The sequence below is a fragment of the Diplotaxodon limnothrissa genome, linkage group LG18 (genome assembly GCF_057381915.1).
Source record: "Diplotaxodon limnothrissa isolate DT_005_m linkage group LG18, D_limnothrissa_male_GT1.1, whole genome shotgun sequence".
Lineage (NCBI taxonomy): Eukaryota > Metazoa > Chordata > Actinopteri > Cichliformes > Cichlidae > Diplotaxodon > Diplotaxodon limnothrissa.
This window is the reverse complement of record NC_140613.1, coordinates 14,050,635-14,067,711: the sequence shown is the minus strand read 5'-3', so window position 1 is coordinate 14,067,711 and position 17,077 is coordinate 14,050,635. Positions and strand designations below refer to the sequence as shown.

The 17,077-nt window shown below is 38.5% G+C and overlaps 1 protein-coding gene across 1 annotated transcript; it reads left to right on the top strand.

Annotated features, from left to right (window-relative positions):
* Positions 1-1,593: 1,593 nt before the first annotated feature.
* On the top strand, positions 1,594-4,324 carry LOC146613255 (chemokine XC receptor 1-like). The gene is made up of 2 exons (XM_085377763.1): positions 1,594-1,635; positions 3,301-4,324. The coding sequence occupies exon 2, from the start codon at positions 3,341-3,343 to the stop codon at positions 4,322-4,324; it is 984 nt and encodes a 327-aa protein (XP_085233889.1). The 5' UTR covers positions 1,594-1,635; positions 3,301-3,340.
* The last annotated feature ends 12,753 nt before the right edge of the window (positions 4,325-17,077 follow it).

Here is a 17,077-nt window from a genome sequence, read left to right as displayed (position 1 = left end):
AGCACCAACAACCACAGGGTACTTTCAGTTTTTCAAATGATGAAATAGGGATTCACTAATACCTTACCAATGCTTAGTAGTGTGTCGTTTACCATATCTTATGGTGTAACAAGTTATAACAAAATAAATGTGAAACTCTTTGTGTAACTAAAATGTCTAACAGTATGCAGATTTAATGGGTAAAGGGTATTTTAACATTATAGTTTCATCATAAAGAATAATGTAAAATTTCCTGCTTCAAACTCAGTATGAACACAGAGAGAATGCAGAGGTAACTACTGGGATTGGCCTGTTTAAGATGGAAACATGGTTATTTCCCTTTTCCCTGTTGTTCAAGTAGCAACATACATGTATGCTGCTCACTTGAACAACAGCACCTGAAATGACATGGCCTCCTAAAATTAACCAGACCAGACTGAGCTAGAATAACACAAAAACTTGTTGGTGTTATTTTTCATGGTATTGCATCAGGTTTCCTGAGTAATTACACTTTTATTAATTTGTTAAAAGTATTAGCCTTCAGCAGGAGCTTAATCTTAGCCAGTATAGAAGGAGCTTAGTCAATAGGGATATTTTAGCTTTCAGTAAACTATTGCCCCCTGCTTATACTACAAGGATACAAGTGTGACACTCACATGATGTCCTCTAGTGGACCAGCCAGTGTAGTACATATTTTTTCCATCTTACTGGGCTGCTGGTCTTTAGTGAAATGAACTGACTACATGTTCGTTTATAAGCTAATTTAATTATTATTAGTAATCACCTGTACGATAGCACTGATACTGGGTTGTATGAAGACCAGCAAAAACTGCAGTGGGTCAAAAACGACAAATTAATGCAGCTTCCTCATCTGGATGGATCCTGCACTCCACCTAAGAATGACTATATATCATGTAAGTGCAGTTTGCAGTTGAAATTAGGATTAGATGCTTTGTGTTAGAATTAGATAAATTACCTGAAATTTATATCAACATCAGATTTGTTATAATAAATAAAGCTGTAACTTTTCAGATCATTTTCCTTAACACTTCTTTTGTCTGACAGTCAGAAATTACTGATGATTGGGTCTTTATCTTTATTACTGGTTGCTTATTGCTATCATTTGATTAAACATGAATGTACTAATTTGTTCATTTATAAGGTATATTATTTCAGGTTAAAAAGGAATGTGACCTTAGTGATTTTAACTTTTTAGTTCCATAAGAGCTGGCTCAAGGACAAGGACTCAGTTAAATGTTACCCATTTTGGTACTTACACAGCTACATCAGGCATAACATGAAATATGTTGTTTTAACCTTATATTTTGCACAATTTGCAACAAATTATGTCCCCAAAACTCTAATCATGTTTGTATGATTCAATTGAATGCAATTTAAATTTGCTTATTGTTTTCTTTGTGAGTTGATCTCTGTGTAGAGATGTAACTTAAGCAGGAAGCTGTTTTCACTTCTCTGTTCCCACAAAATGATTTTGGTATGTCACAATAAACTGGACTGGAAAAAACAAAATGCTCAAACAGCACTTTTCTTTAGTTCATGTTAGAGTGAAATTAGTGAGAAGTTTACGTGCATTAACACTATCACTGAGAGAGGCTGTGAGCAGGACCTAGCCTGACACATGAGCACATGCACAAGGTAAGGAGTCGATTTGTGTAAATGGGAACGTTTGGGAAAAACTTTAATGAAAAATCCAAGAATATGGAGTGAAACTTATATTACAAGAATGATAATGAAAATGGAAAAAAAGTTAAAATAGACTCTTTTTTTTTTTCTTTTTTTTTTGCCTGTCCCGTTTGGCTCTTTTGCCATCAGAATTGTTGTCTAAAGGCAAAGAAAGATGCCCAACGGATTTACTTTACCAAATTGACCATCCCAGCTTTGCCGTAATGGTCCATTTGATTCACCTTTTATTGTTCATTTTATTTTCACTCACTGAATACGGGACAGACTTGACTGGGGGAAAGAAGGGGAGAAAGAAAGAGGGAAAGAGAAACAGCTGAGAAGAGGGACGGGGGAGAAGGGCAAAAGACAAAAACCAACAGAACGGGCAGAGAAAAAAAAATGCATATATCGATCACCTGGATCACCTGGATCACCTGATAGATAGACTCTTAAATCATCACCATGAAAAAAAAACATTTTGATGTTGCTATGCATACAATAACACTTGTTGTGACAATTTTTTTAATGACTCACTATAACTCTTACAGAATAGGTTTATGTGCCATTTATGGGTATTATAGTGCTTTAGCACATTTCATTTTATGTGGTTCATTCTAAGTTAAAGGCATGATATATACGGAATTGTGATATTTCTAATAAATATCATTAATAAGCATTCTGATCACTTTGACTGTTTATGGTTTGCCCTACAAAAAAGGCAGTATAACACAACCTCTTAAACACTTAAAGCAGTTCAAGCTGTGTATTAAAAGATAGGATCTGTTACGTTAGGCTACATTAGTCTTTATCTAGGTTGGCCTAAAAAATAATTACTTTATTAATGTATATACTACTACTAATAATAATAACAATAATATATTCTCACTTCTTTGCTAGATCAACAGTAATGTCCTCACAAAGACTCATAAAGAAAAGCCTCAAACGGTGATCTTAAACTCTTAATTAGACTAAAAGTCTAGGTTGAGGTTGAGCTTCATCATGGTTTCACTAGTAGGGATCCCAAACCCAACTACACATTACAATGTTTAGTGATCATGAAGCAACAAGCTGCAGTGGCTTCTGGACTTGGCAGATCCCCAAAGGGAGCCCTTCTAGGAGCAGAATGAATGTACATGCACTTGGCAGGTGGTCCTGAGTGTAATTAGAATGAAGAGAGATGCATTTCGTGCTATAGAATTGTCCTGAAACCTGACAGCAGTGCGTGGAAGGTGGATGAAAAGAACCGGTGTCTAAATTAGACAAAACTGATGCCACTGTGTTCACCTTTACTACACATTATAATTCACAGGAATAGATGGGGATAGGATACAAGCGCAAAAATTACATGTTGAATAAATATTATGATTACTTTGAATTAACTGCTATTACATTAAAAAGCACTCATGGTATTTCTTATAAACATTACAGTATAACACAACAGTCGCTCCAAACAACAGATTTCCAAATCATAACCTTTAACTTTCAACACTGTTGAAGTTTGTATAGTGTTGTGTCTATTACACTGGACTGGATTAGTTTTTATCGAGATTTGTCTGATAGATTTAAACCACAACAAAAAATGTAATCATTTATGTATATTTAAAAAAAACTAACCTTATATCTTTACTTCTTCAATAGGTCAGCAGCTATTTCCTTACAAGACCTCAACAAGTAAATAATGGCCTTGAGCAGTGACGAGTTTACATTCTTTAATGAGACTGAAAGCAGTCAGGATGACTTTCCACTGTCGGCGCTCGAATGCTATTGTGCTGCTGCCATTATTATTTTCTTCTGCATCAGCCTGTCCGGAAACAGCTTCCTGATGTGGGTCATCCGAAAAGAACAAGCTTGGAAGATCACACCCGATATCTTACTTCTGCAACTTACAATATCTAACCTTTGCATCACTGTGACCTTGCCATTTGAGGCCTGTAATTTACTCCGTAGCTGGATCTTTGGAGAGTGGGTCTGTGGATTCATGACAGCAGTTTATTATCTAGGACTGTACGCCTCTATTTTAATCCTCACTGTCATGTCGTTGCATTATTATTTTTCTTTTGTTCAGGTTTCACGTCTGTGTGCACAGGTCTCAAGAAAATGTGGTGTCCTCATTACTAGCATCTTGGTATGGCTGGTATGTGCTGCTGCAAGCATTAAGCAGTTCATGTATACCGAAGTCATATTTGAGGTTCAACTGTGTCTGTTTGAATGGACCCAAGCTCGAGTCTACACAGAGTTTTGCCTTTTTTTTCTCATTCCTTTCCTTATCACTACATTCTGTCATGTCCACATGTGGATAATGATGAAACAGGGCAAGATAAACAGGCAGCAACTGCCTTCAAAAGTGATTTTAGGGATAACTTTTGGGACTTTTCTTTGTTTGACTCCTGTGCACGTCTGCGACTCTGTAATGTCATTTATAATCTGGGGTTTTGTGAAACACACACATGCAGTGATGGAAGCATTGCACCTTTCTTGGTTTATCCTTTATCCTCTATCTCAGTTCTGCTGTTGCCTTAGTCCTCTGTTCCATATAATTGGAGCACAAAGTTTTAGGAGGAATCTCTCCATGCTACATAATCCTTTATCACAAAGCAGAGACGTTAGTAACGATGGGAGTTCAGTTGCATTCATTTCTCTAAAAAATACAGAAGAAATCTGAATTTGTGATGCTTAGCATTAGATTAGATGTTTTTAGTTCCGATAAGATATTACTAGATCTCTAATTAGATTAGATAAAAACAAACAACAATTAAATTGAATAGCACCTGTTTATAACAGAGACTGATTTTTGTTAATGTGAGGATTGAGGAGGATATTATGCAGTGGTTAGTGCTGACAAATATACCAAAGATACGCAAACCGCCAAACTTTACAACAAGGCCAGGTTTCTTGTGCCTCATTCATTTGTGAGTGAGGTTGCTGGAGTTCTTGTATTAAACTTGAGAGGCTCGACAGTTCCATGTATTTAGTTTTTCTAACAGGAAACATGCCTAAATTGTTCTAATAGTTTTGTATTTTTCAAAGGTTTTTTTTCTCCACCAGAATGCCAATTTATTTTAACTATTATAAGTTAACCTAGTTTTTTGCTTTTTAAGAGTGTGACCGTGATAAAAAAATATCCAATACTAATTTATGTTTCACAACCTTTTCACTTTAAAGAAAGGGGCTGGTTGAACTTGGATGACCTCGCGTAATACGTGTAATGTGTAACGTGCTGTGTTTCGTAACGTTTTGTTTTTTTATGTAAATATCCGTGCCGATCACATTTCTGATCAAACTCTGTTGTGATCAAGATTGTTTTTATTTTAATTCTCATCTTTTCCATATTTGCCTTAGCTTATATATTTTATCTATCTTACATGTTTTTATTTGCCAAGTCAAAAATGTATGTTTCTGAAATCTGAATCTCATTCCTGCATTTCATTTGCTGTTTCTGAAATGCTGTGAAGCTGCTTTCATTTATCTAAATAGTGATTTGAGTATGTTACAATGAGCTGCACTGAAAAAATTGCAATGACTAAAGCTAGTTGATGCTACACTCTGGTACTTTGTTTTGTTTTGTTTTGCTTTAACAAAAACAAACAACAATGAAATTAATGGCAGATGTTTATAACAGAGTTAAAACTGGACATTTGATTTCTAAGATTGAAAATGAAAATGAATTTTAAAAAAAGAAATAAAAATAAGTGCTCTGACAATGTTTGATTGATTATATGAATAAATAAACAGCAAAAGGAACATTATTGTAGTACAAGTCAACAATATTAATTGAAGTATATGTCAGTAAAATGCAGACAGCTCATATTTTCCCTGACCTTTGACCTTTGACAACGACTCCTTTAGTTGTGATAGGACACTTTTTCAAACTTTTTTCCTTTCTATATTATGTTGCACGACAAAGGTTGATCAAATATATGCTGGTTACAGTACTGTTTGTAGGAAAGAGCAAGAATGACTTAAAATTTATCAGAAAAAACATGTGACTTGAAAAAATTCACTTTAGGCCTATAGCTAAAGTAGATTATAATGAAGGAAAACCGTATCACTGCAAATGATTTAGTTTAAAAACAATGAACAAGCTCATCAGTTTATCTTGTAGCTGCAGTTGGCTATTGTTAAGCTCTGCTTGTTTCATACTAGTAGGAAACTGTAGCTATCTCAATTTTATGTGTTAAAGCTCCTACAAACATATGAAACAATATGATCCTGGACATGGACATTACACAGAATATTAAAAAAAATAAGAAAGAAAGAAAGAAAGAAAGAAATCACTATTTTAGATTATTATTATTATAATTTGTATCTCAAGTAGAATGAAACGTACAAGATGCATTTTACTACTATTGTTATTATTTATTACTATAACACTGTAACACTATTACCATCTTTTATCTCTGATATGCATGTCATGAATGATAGCATAACTGCAGGTTACATCAGTGCTGGTAATCTAACTGTTCACTGATCAGATTTTTGCTTTTCCAAAGACAAAATTCAACCTCTAAAATATGGAGGGATTACCAATTTACTTTACCTGTCTTGCTTAAACCAAACCTTCATCTGCAACACAATAATAATATTTCATCTTAAACTGTAGGCTAGTCTTTAATTTTAATAGAATTTCAAAATAACACACATTGAAAGGCATCAAGGGTAACAAACAAACACAAAAAACCCCAGCTCATTCATTGTCATATGTGTAAAAGAGAAAAATGTGAAAATTCTAAAATTAAACCTTTGTATATTCTCAGTTGTAGTTCTTCTAATTGTTACTATCACTGTAATTCTGTAATTACTGTACTGAACAAATCAACCCACAAGGTGGCAACAAAAATGACCGTAATGACAGAAAGTAATGTAGATGGAAATGTCTTGTTGTGTGTTTTTCTACAGAGAAAACAGACATCATTATTCAATGTTATTATTTGTGATTATTTTTATTTTAATATTGTTAATATTTTTGCTTTGATTTAACAAACTTAAAATTAGATTTTATACATGGTGTTTATACAATTTAGCCCTATATTTTCAATTTAACAATAAAAAAGCACAACAAGACAAAATGACTGAGAGTGTTATAAAGCATAACAACTGCATTTGTTAAAGATCCGTGTTTTGTGTTGTGTCTCTCACAACATATTTTCAATCTGTAATTTTTGCAATAGCATAGATATTATATTAGTTTTCTATTCTCTCTGGCATGAGCTTCACTATTTGACACACATGCAAAACAAATTAACTCTCTGAATTATCAGTAGAATAATAAATTCTCCATATAATTGATTAAAGTCAAATGAACATTCTGACATCCCTGCATTTACCTCAAAGTATGTTTGGGAGAAAGTCAGTTATGCCATATTATTTCAGTAATATGAACACTACATGAACCAATTCCCTGTTTATTTATGGCCCAAATATTTTAACTTTAATATAAGTAATGCATCACTTTTGGGGTCTGTCAGTGTTCTTGATTATGGTTGACTTGTAAGGCCATGATGGCTCCACTGGGGGTCCTGAGAAGAGTGTATAGGGACAGCTCAGTGGGCCTCTCTAACAGCACTCATATCTGTCTCTAGGGCTAGATTAAGCTTAATTAACTAAACCATCCAGCACGCTTGGATGAATGGATACAAGTCAAGGGCAGAGCAGTCGGGAGTGTGTTCACACTTTCTCTGGCAGAGAATTAGGGAGGGTTTTGTGCCAGATATAATTTCAGTACATGTTGTTTGTGTAATAGCAAAACATGAAATTATACTGTAGCATGATCAAGTTATGTTTGCAAAACTCAGCAAAAATAATGGGCTTTTTTAACGTGTACTATCAGTGACCCATCAGAGCCTATGGTTCCTCTTTCCACACCAATTTGAGCAATTCTCTTGAACAAATTTTGGAGTTATCAGCTTTTTCTCTATTTGAGAAGGAAGTGAAAGAAGTATTTATTGATCCGATTGTATCCTTTCATGGAGACAAAAGTTTCCTCTTCTTTCTTCTTTTTTTTGTATTTGTGTTTTTACATTCACAGAAAACAACAGATTTAATAACATCAAAGACTGCAGAGAAAAGACAAAAGTCTAAAACCTACCCCACAGAGTCATCCCATTTCTTATCTTTGAGCCAGTACAATCTCTTTTCCCAGATCATTTTCTTAGCAAATGATGTTGTTGTTCAATCCTGTTTTTAGCCACGAGCGAAACAGCTGTTGTTGTTTTCTTATGGAGTTTCTGCTACTAGCCTCCCTGGCCCTCACATTCACTCCCTGCTCTTCTTTTCTCCAGGGCAACTCACCCTCCTTTTTCACATTGATATCTCCCCTTTCATTTTAGTTATCTATAACGATAATTACTCCAACCATATGTGAATTTAATTGATGCCTAGCAAATGTGTAAGTGCGTGTGTGCATATTGCTAATAAAGTCTTATTGCTTGTTAATCTGGACTGTCAGGGAAATGCGTGCAAATCGATTAAGTGTGTCAGCCTTATAATTACAAACAACTGTTTTAGAGAGACAAATATAGATGACTTATCATTTCGTGACACACAGTGGCATGTAAGACATTTCACTAATGCACCTAATCCTGATCAAATTTGTCATGGGAGTCTTTTTGTCTTTCCTTTTTGTTTTAAGGCGTAAAATACTTAAATTTACACTTACCATACACACTTTGCAATTGTTTTTCAATCAAGAATTCAGGTGGGTGACATGGAGCTTTTGAAGTTCACTCTTAAGAAAAAAAATATACCTAGAATTGATCATTTGCTATCTTTCATCCAGCATCTTGGCCTGTCTTCTGCCAGAAAGAGTCCTTTGCCACTTGCAAGGCTGCAAGTCTCCACTAGAGGGGACGTTGGTACAGGTTTATGCTGCTTCTTTCTCCACAGTATAACTGAACCAATTGTACTTTCATTTGAGCCATAAATAAATGAAGACAGAGATGTATGCTTTAACAGATCTGACAAAAAATGAATATTCCCTAAATGACTCCACTGCTGTGAGTGGATTTCTGTGTTTATTTTGTTGACTGAACAACTTTTTTGGCTGCTGGCGTGTTTTTCAAACATGAACCACAAAGAACAAATGCAGCTTGTCTCCACATGTATCAGATCTCTATATTGTAGGGTCATTCTCCTCTTTTTACCTGCTGTTGTCAGATGGAAAAAAAAACAACATGATTAACTACTATGGAGACTTAATTAACAAATCAAACATCTGGATATTCAGACTTAGCCTAGCTGCCTCAGAATGGCCATTTGATGTATCAAACAGTGCGTCCTGATGTTTCTTGCAAAATTTTCCATCTGGCTTGTTTTGTGTCTGGACTTTTTCAGCTTCTCTTACTTTCTAACTTTAATTTTTAATGTCTCTCATTTCTAAGTTTTCCCCTTTTTTCTGTTTACTTACTTCTGGCATCGTGGAAGAGTTCATCATGGATCAGAGGAGAGATGCAGAATTAAAAGACTGAAAAACTGCCGATGATGACCTGAATGCAACCAAGTGACAACCTCTAGGACTATAAATTAAGGAGTGAGTCCCAAAAGCTGCACATGATAACATCAGAGTTTGATCAAAAAGTAGATCAGCACGGATAACTACATAAAGAAAAATGTTATGAAACAAAGCACATTACACATCTGTATATGAACTGGATGTCTTACATCTCTCCTGGTTTTAGTGCACATTATTCTGTTGTTTTGAGTCACTGTTAAGTTTCTAAGGTAACTTCTCAATGTAAGCTGAACCCAAATGTGGTTACATATAATTATAATAACAGCAAGAAGGCGATAGCCAGAAATTCCACATTTGAAACTTCGAACACGGGACTCGGGGAAGTCAAGGGGAGGCAGCGTGTGTTTAATGGTGAACAACAACTGGTGCAACAGTGCGAACGTTGTTCCTCTCACACGCTCCTGCACACCAAATCTGGAACTACTGTCCATCATGTGTCGTCCTTTTTATCTACCTCAGGAATTTACATCGGTCATTATAAGTGCCGTTTATATTCCACCACAAGCGGACACGGTCACCGCCTTATGCGAGCTGCATGAGGCACTCACACAGCACCAGACACAACGCTGCGCTTATTGTGACGGGGGACTTTAATAGCGCCAACCTCAAACGCGCAGCGCCGAACTTTTATCAACACATCACCTGCCCCACCAGAGGTGAAAGGACACTGGACCACTGCTACACTACGGTCAAGGACGGCTACAAGGCACAATCCCGCCCTCCGTTTGGCAAATCTGATCACGCCGCCATCTTCCTCATGCCAAAATACAAACAAAGGCTGAAACAGGAAGTTCCGGTTCAGAGGAAGGTCGCGCGCTGGACGGATCAATCGGTGGCCGCGTTACAGGACGCACTCGATGACGCAGACTGGGGCATATTCAGAAACAGCTCCGACGATGACGTCAACGTGTTTACGGAAGCGGTTGTGGGATTCATCGGGAAACTAGCGGATGATACCGTGGAGACAAAGACTATCACAACGTTTCCCAACCAGAAGCCGTGGGTGGATAAAACCATCCGCGACGCTCTGAGATCCCGCACCGCTGCCTACAACACGGGACTCATGACGGGGGACATGGACCCATACAAAGCCGCGTCATATAAGGTGCGGAGGGCGGTGAAAGAGGCGAAGCAGCTCTACGGGAGGAAACTAGAGTCACAACTCCAACAGAGTGACTCTAGGAGCCTGTGGCGGGGACTAAGGACAATAACGGACTATAAAGCACCAACAACCGGTATGACGAACGCGGCCGTGACTCTGGCAGACGAGCTGAACACTTTCTATGCTCGCTTCGAGGCTGCAGCTAAGGACTCCAACAATGCTAGTGCTAGCGGCGCTAACGGCTGCAGACAGGAAGATACTGCCAGCACCGGAAACGTGCTCGTCATCTCCGAGCATGAAGTAAGGAGAGCCTTCAAAAGAGTGAACACCAGGAAAGCAGCAGGACCAGACAGCATCCCAGGTCATATCCTCAGAGACTGCGCATACCAGCTAGCTCCTGTGTTCACTGAGATATTCAACATCTCTTTATCTCAGTCGGTGATCCCCACATGCTTCAAAGAGTCTATCATTGTTCCTGTCCCGAAGAAACCCCACCCTGCTTCTCTCAATGACTACCGCCCTGTAGCCCTCACCTCAGTAGTGATGAAGTGCTTTGAATGCCTGGTCAGAGACTTCATCATTTCTTCACTACCAGACACACTGGACCCACTACAGTTCGCTTACCGTCCAAATCGTTCCACAGACGATGCCATCTCTCATCTCCTCCACACATCACTCACTCACTTGGACACTAGAAAGGGGAATTATGTTAAAATGCTCTTCATAGACTACAGCTCTGCATTTAACACCATAATTCCCTCCACACTCACCACCAAGCTGGAGCATCTGGGACTCAGCTCATCTATGTGTCAGTGGATCTCCAACTTCCTAACTGGCAGACCACAGGCAGTAAGGATGGGCGGACATGTCTCAGCCTCCACCACTCTCAGCACTGGAGCCCCCCAGGGGTGTGTTCTGAGCCCCCTGCTGTACTCTTTGTACACATATGACTGTGTGGCCACTACCAGCTCCACCACCATCATCAAGTTTGCTGACGACACCGTCGTGGTGGGCCTGATCTCTGATAACAACGAGACGGCCTACCTGAAGGAGATTAGGAATCTGGAGAACTGGTGCCAGAGGAACAACCTCCTTCTAAACGTCAGTAAGACAAAGGAGCTGATAGTGGACTTCAGCACTAAGCAGGAGAGGAACTACCAGACCCCTGTCATCAACGAGTGCCCAGTGGAGAGAGTGGACAGCTTCAAATACCTCGGAGTTCACATCACGCAGGACCTGTCATGGTCCTGTCACATCAACACCGTGGTGAAAAAGGCCCGTCAGCGTCTCTACCACCTCAGACGCTTTTCAGACGCTTCACCACTTTTCAGTTATTTATTTGTAAAAAAATGTTTGGAATCATGTATGATTTTTGTTCCACTTCTCACGTGTACACCACTTTGTGTTGGTCTTTCACGTGGAATTCCAATAAAATTGTTTCATGTTTGTGGCTGTAATGTGACAAAATGTGGAAAAGTTCAAGGGGGCCGAATACTTTTGCAAGCCACTGTATGTATGATAAAATTAACTGGCATACGTTTGACTTTTGATAAATACAACTAAGCAAGCAGGTACACCACATCAGTACAGTCCTCTGGAATTTTATTATTATTATTATTATTTTAATAAGAAATATTTAATCCTCTTTGGAACAGTGCTGACTGAGCAACAGAATAAAAGTTTCAATAATTTATTCAAGGAAAATATCAATATATTAAACATTCTGCAGTGGAAAACAAAAGTACAGCCTTGGTCTCTTAAGTAGGTAATACCTCCTTTAACAGAAACAGCTGAATGTAGGTGTTTTGCATAACTGTCTTGGTGAAACAGTCTTTCAGTTAAATGTATCTATTTAGTTACATGCATTTGTTTAAAGTCTCTCCCTCAACATTTCAGTAGGATACAAATTCTGGGCTTTGTTTAGCCCATTCTATAACACTCTATTCCTCCTGTTTCATTCATTCCTAGACAAGATGTTTGCTTGTGGGTTTACAGTCATCATCCTGTTGAAAGGTCCCCTTCCGGTTCAGTCTTAACTTACAGACAGATGGTCTCATAGCACTTTAAAGTATACTGTGACTTGATGCAGAATTCTGAAGCTGAATCAGTAACTAGAAGCTTAGCATTGCCTAAGGCAGTGAAACAACCTAAATCTATAACATTTTCATACTTCACAGTTGGAGCTCTTCTCCTGAGAAGCTGCCTTTGGTCTGGGCCAAACAGAACTATTCTTACTGCTGCCAAACGGCTCTATCTTAGATTTCTCTGTCCAAAACACATTATTTTAAAAGATACTTGCCTATAAACTTTCTCTGAAATGAGTTTGTGAGTTTTTCATTTTTTATGGACAGCAATGGTTTTTCTGTGACACGTTTCTCATACGAGTAAAAATTGTGCTATATCCTTCTGATTGTGCACAAGTGTACTTTGACACCAACTGTTACAACAGTTGCCTGCAGATCCTGTGCTGGACAATTGGGAAGACTTTGGGGAATGAATTTACTGGGGCAGTCAGTCCTGGACAAACTGGCAATCATTAAAATTTTACCCCACATAGTGACAGTGCAATCACTGAGCTCAAATAATTTGGAGATGTCTTTAAATCCCCTTCCAGATGAAAGGCATCCAAAATATTTTCTTTTTTTGTAGGCCTCTTTCAAGCTTGGCATGAAAACCTCACACACTCCAGTATTGAAGAGAAGAGCAAGCCCCAAGGGTCAGAGGTTTAGATGAGACAGGTTCCACCAATCACGTCACCTAATCTGGAAGCCAGGATTCAAAATCATGGTTTAAAAGAGCAACAAATGTAAGGAGCTGCAGACTTTTTCTCCATATATATTTATGCATTTAGATAATAAAATATAACTGTTAATAATTATATTATGTTATTATATAATTATATAATTATAAATTGTAAATGACATTTGAATTAATAACACTTTTTCACATATATTTTGCATATGATTGAATTTTCTATTATTAACATAACATATAACATAACATGTATGAAATGCTATATTTCTGGTCACACCTTCATATAAGGGGCATAAAATAACATCACAGGATATGCCATGAAACGTTTCCTCCACTGTTGTTTTGCAGACAAATGAAAGCATTAATCGACATAGACTAACATGACTTATATTTAATATGTCTTAGATCAATGATGGATCAGCTGTATTCCTATTTATATATTTCTGTACCTATTTTACCATATGGGAAAACACCTGGTATATATGCTGCTGGAAATTAAAGATTAAGTCATTATTTAATCATTTATATTATGAAGTGCACGTCATGCATCATATTACATGACATACTTTTTGCTTTAAAGTGCTTTGCATTAACATGAATGAAAACATTTTTATCTTGTATGGTCCCAGTGAGAACCTCCAGACCTGGCACTGACTCTTCAGTGCTCTATTCACTGAGCAAATATCCTACAGACCCTGCTTTTTGGCTTACCCTTCCTTAGCCTCAGGCTGCACCAGCTGCTGTCTACCTCCGACCACACTTCACGCCCCTGATATGTTGTCCTCTACCTACCTCGTCCCTCCTCCTCCTCATTTGTAGGTGTTCTATCTCCGATTTTTGGCCGCAACTTTCCAAAAGGTGAACAGAAGTGATTTTCGATAGCACCGTGCATGACTAATGGTGGAAACATGTTAAAATCATCGCAGAAATGTCCTTGGGAAGACAAATGAATTTTCAGCAGAATAATTAACTTAATTAACAAATTTGCATGCATATTCATCAGGGCCATTGAAGTCTTTCCAGCTCAGCTTGATGAACGTTGCTGTGTAATAACCAGCTCATTTACATTCTGCCATCCACTGCCATTTGTGTGGATTACTGAGAAAAGGCAAAGTGCGTGTGTGTGTGTGTGTGTGTGTGTGCCTGCATATAATGCTAAGGCTACAATCTATGTGCGCACACTTTCCTCTTTCCTTTAACATCTCACACTGAAAGCTTGATGAATTGATTTGACATACAGTTTTGTTGGATGTACGCCCCAATATTGGTCCCAGCTGTCTTTCCTCACATACGCAAACACGCGCTGATAAGAGGAGAAGCATTCATACACGTACACATGCATGCACACATACCATGAGGGAATGTGCCGAACAGAGGCCTGACTTTATGTGCGCGTGCTCCTCTACACCCATAACTCTCTTCATCCCCCTCCCCCACACCTATCTCTCTGGTGGGCAGTTCTTGGCACCGATCCTGAGTTGTAAACCCTCCTGGGTTGCCAGACTGTGCATTGTTAAAAACGTGAGGCCCTCCGTACCCCCTCCCTGTCTCTGCAGGGCAATCTTTAAAGGCAGCAAGGTGTGACGGCACAGACTGGCAGCTTGGCAGCCATGCCCGAGGATACCAACACTCTGTCAGCCGTGAACGGGCACCATCACATGGGCTCGCCTAACTAATATGCTCGCCGTACATGTGCCTTTCTCATGCCTCATCTGTGCCAGTCAGAGACAAAGGAATTCATTAAGAAATTTCACATGGCATTGTTTTGTCATTTTGTCAGGATATAGTTAATTGGGAATTTCACACAAATAAGGTAACTGAGGGAGAGATTAGTTGGGAAAAGTTAATTACACTCACTTGGCTTCCATGCCCTTGATCAGGTTGGGCAGAAAAAACAGGAAAACATACTTGTAAATGATTTTTCTCTAACAATATGTTTCTTTTTCACATCTTGTTTTTTTTTTCTCCCTCTAATTTAGGAGCTGCTGAACACCATTAGAAACAGATCCTTCCCAGCATGTTACTTTCCAGCCTGTCAGAAAACTGCTGTACCAATAGAATTTTCCCCCGACATAGACAATAATGCAAAGCATATTTCTTTGCACCTTTAACATAATCAATATGGTGCACTGTCCCGAGATTTTGAAATAGTAATTATCACATTTAGAGGAGGAAAGAAATGCCTCGCTTGACATATAAAAACTTGCGATATTCAGCATACTTTCCTCTCTTTGCCTCCGTGATAATTTCTCCTTCACTTTTTATGCAGACATATGTGTGGCACTTGAAGCTGTTATCATAGCTCGAAGTGTGAAAGAGAATTGTTGCAGTAATATGCTGCTCTTGAGTGTTGTGACAGGAAAATGCTTTTCAGATACAGAATTGGCATTTTCAAGCCTTGTCTGACACAAAACTGTTTGTCTTCCATACTGATAACAATTAAGCCAAGTTTGCAAATTAATTTCTGCAGCACTGCTTTGATAGTCTCTTTGGAGAACAAGTTGTGTGATATGTTGAAAGACTTATTGCATTTTTAATGACATGTTTTACTCATAAAAAAATCTCGTTTATAGCGCTGTCTGACCCTCTTTGTTTTGAAGCTTCCACTGAAGCAAGACGAATACAAAACACAAATGGACCATTAAACTGACCTTCAAACTGGGCACTATGAAAATCAAATGGCTGTCAACACAATGATGGGGAAATTTACAGAACTGCAACCTGTTTCCCTCTAGTGAGACTATGAAAAGTACAGATCAGATACACATTTTCATGATCTTCCTGTTTGAAGTAACAACTCTCTCAGCTCAAGTGAATAAATTCATGAAAGCTTCGATCACAGAACATGAAAGGGGAGTTTGCTTGGATGCAAACGGAGAGCATCCTCGGCAGACTTGCTTTGTTGGCCCGCTGATGTGATTGTTGCTTTTCTAAAGCAGCAGCACATTATCGTTAAAACTCTGATCTCTGGCACAAACTCCTGTTCCATCGCAGACATGTCTGAAATTAAAATAAAACCTGGTTTGCCGTGGAGGAATCTGGATCTCCCTTCCAGTCATCTTCCCTCTTTCAGCCCGTGCTCTGACATTTCTGTGCACGTTAACAGAATACTGCGACTGCCACATTAGCCTCGCTAACTCGCCCAAGTATATCAGAAAATAAAATCTTGTAACTTCTTTGTAACCCCTTCTTTGAGGTAGAGGGAGGCTATATTTGACTATGGTGCCGTTTGATGGTGCAATTGATGGGAAAGTTCTGAAGAAAGTCCCAAAGCCTCAGAGGAATTTGATTACCTCCATCCATTATCTGCACAGTGAGCAATCGCGAGGCTCACCATCTGTCATCCGTTTCATTTGCATCATCAACACCTGCCCTGCCTGTTTATGCCTTCACATTTTTTATAAGCTGCCTTTCATGGCAGGGAAAAATGTTGACTTTTCCTTCTAAATGCATTAATTTCACAAGTTCAAAGAACATATTGAAGACGAATAACTTTGTTTATGTCTAATAGAATCTGGAAATGCTTCATTTTTATTTCTGCATTTTTGCAAAAAAAGACAAAAAAACAAGTTTCTCTTACAGCTCAGTGAAGAAAGATAGATAGATAGATAGATAGATAGATAGATAGATAGATAGATAGATAGATAGATAGATAGATAGATAGATAGATAGATACTCAGTTTCAAGTCCTCCTGTCTGTTACCAACACATTGTGCCACATAAACTCCCTCTTCTCTCCCTCCCATCCTCCTCAGTCCTCCCCCATCCATCCATTCCATCTCCCATATCCCCAGGTGGTGCCGACGGCTGCGGGGCCCATTAGCGACAGAATTCCTGCCTCCAGCAGGCCATGCGTGTCCCAAGTGACACATTTTTGGACCGGCACCAAGAATCCAACCCTCCACAGACAGCTCACTTCCCTCTGCTGCAGTCACCACAGTATGAGCATGTGTGTGTGTGTATGTGTGTGTGTGTAAGAGGGAGGGAGAGAGAGAGAGAGGCCTTGCGAACACAGCATGAGTCCCACAGGAAATACTTGAAAGGCAGTATGG

Bases quoted from the DNA above. Each gene is read 5' to 3' on its own strand.
- LOC146613255 (XM_085377763.1), top strand. From the start codon at position 3,341: ATGGCCTTGAGCAGTGACGAGTTTACATTCTTTAATGAGACTGAAAGC.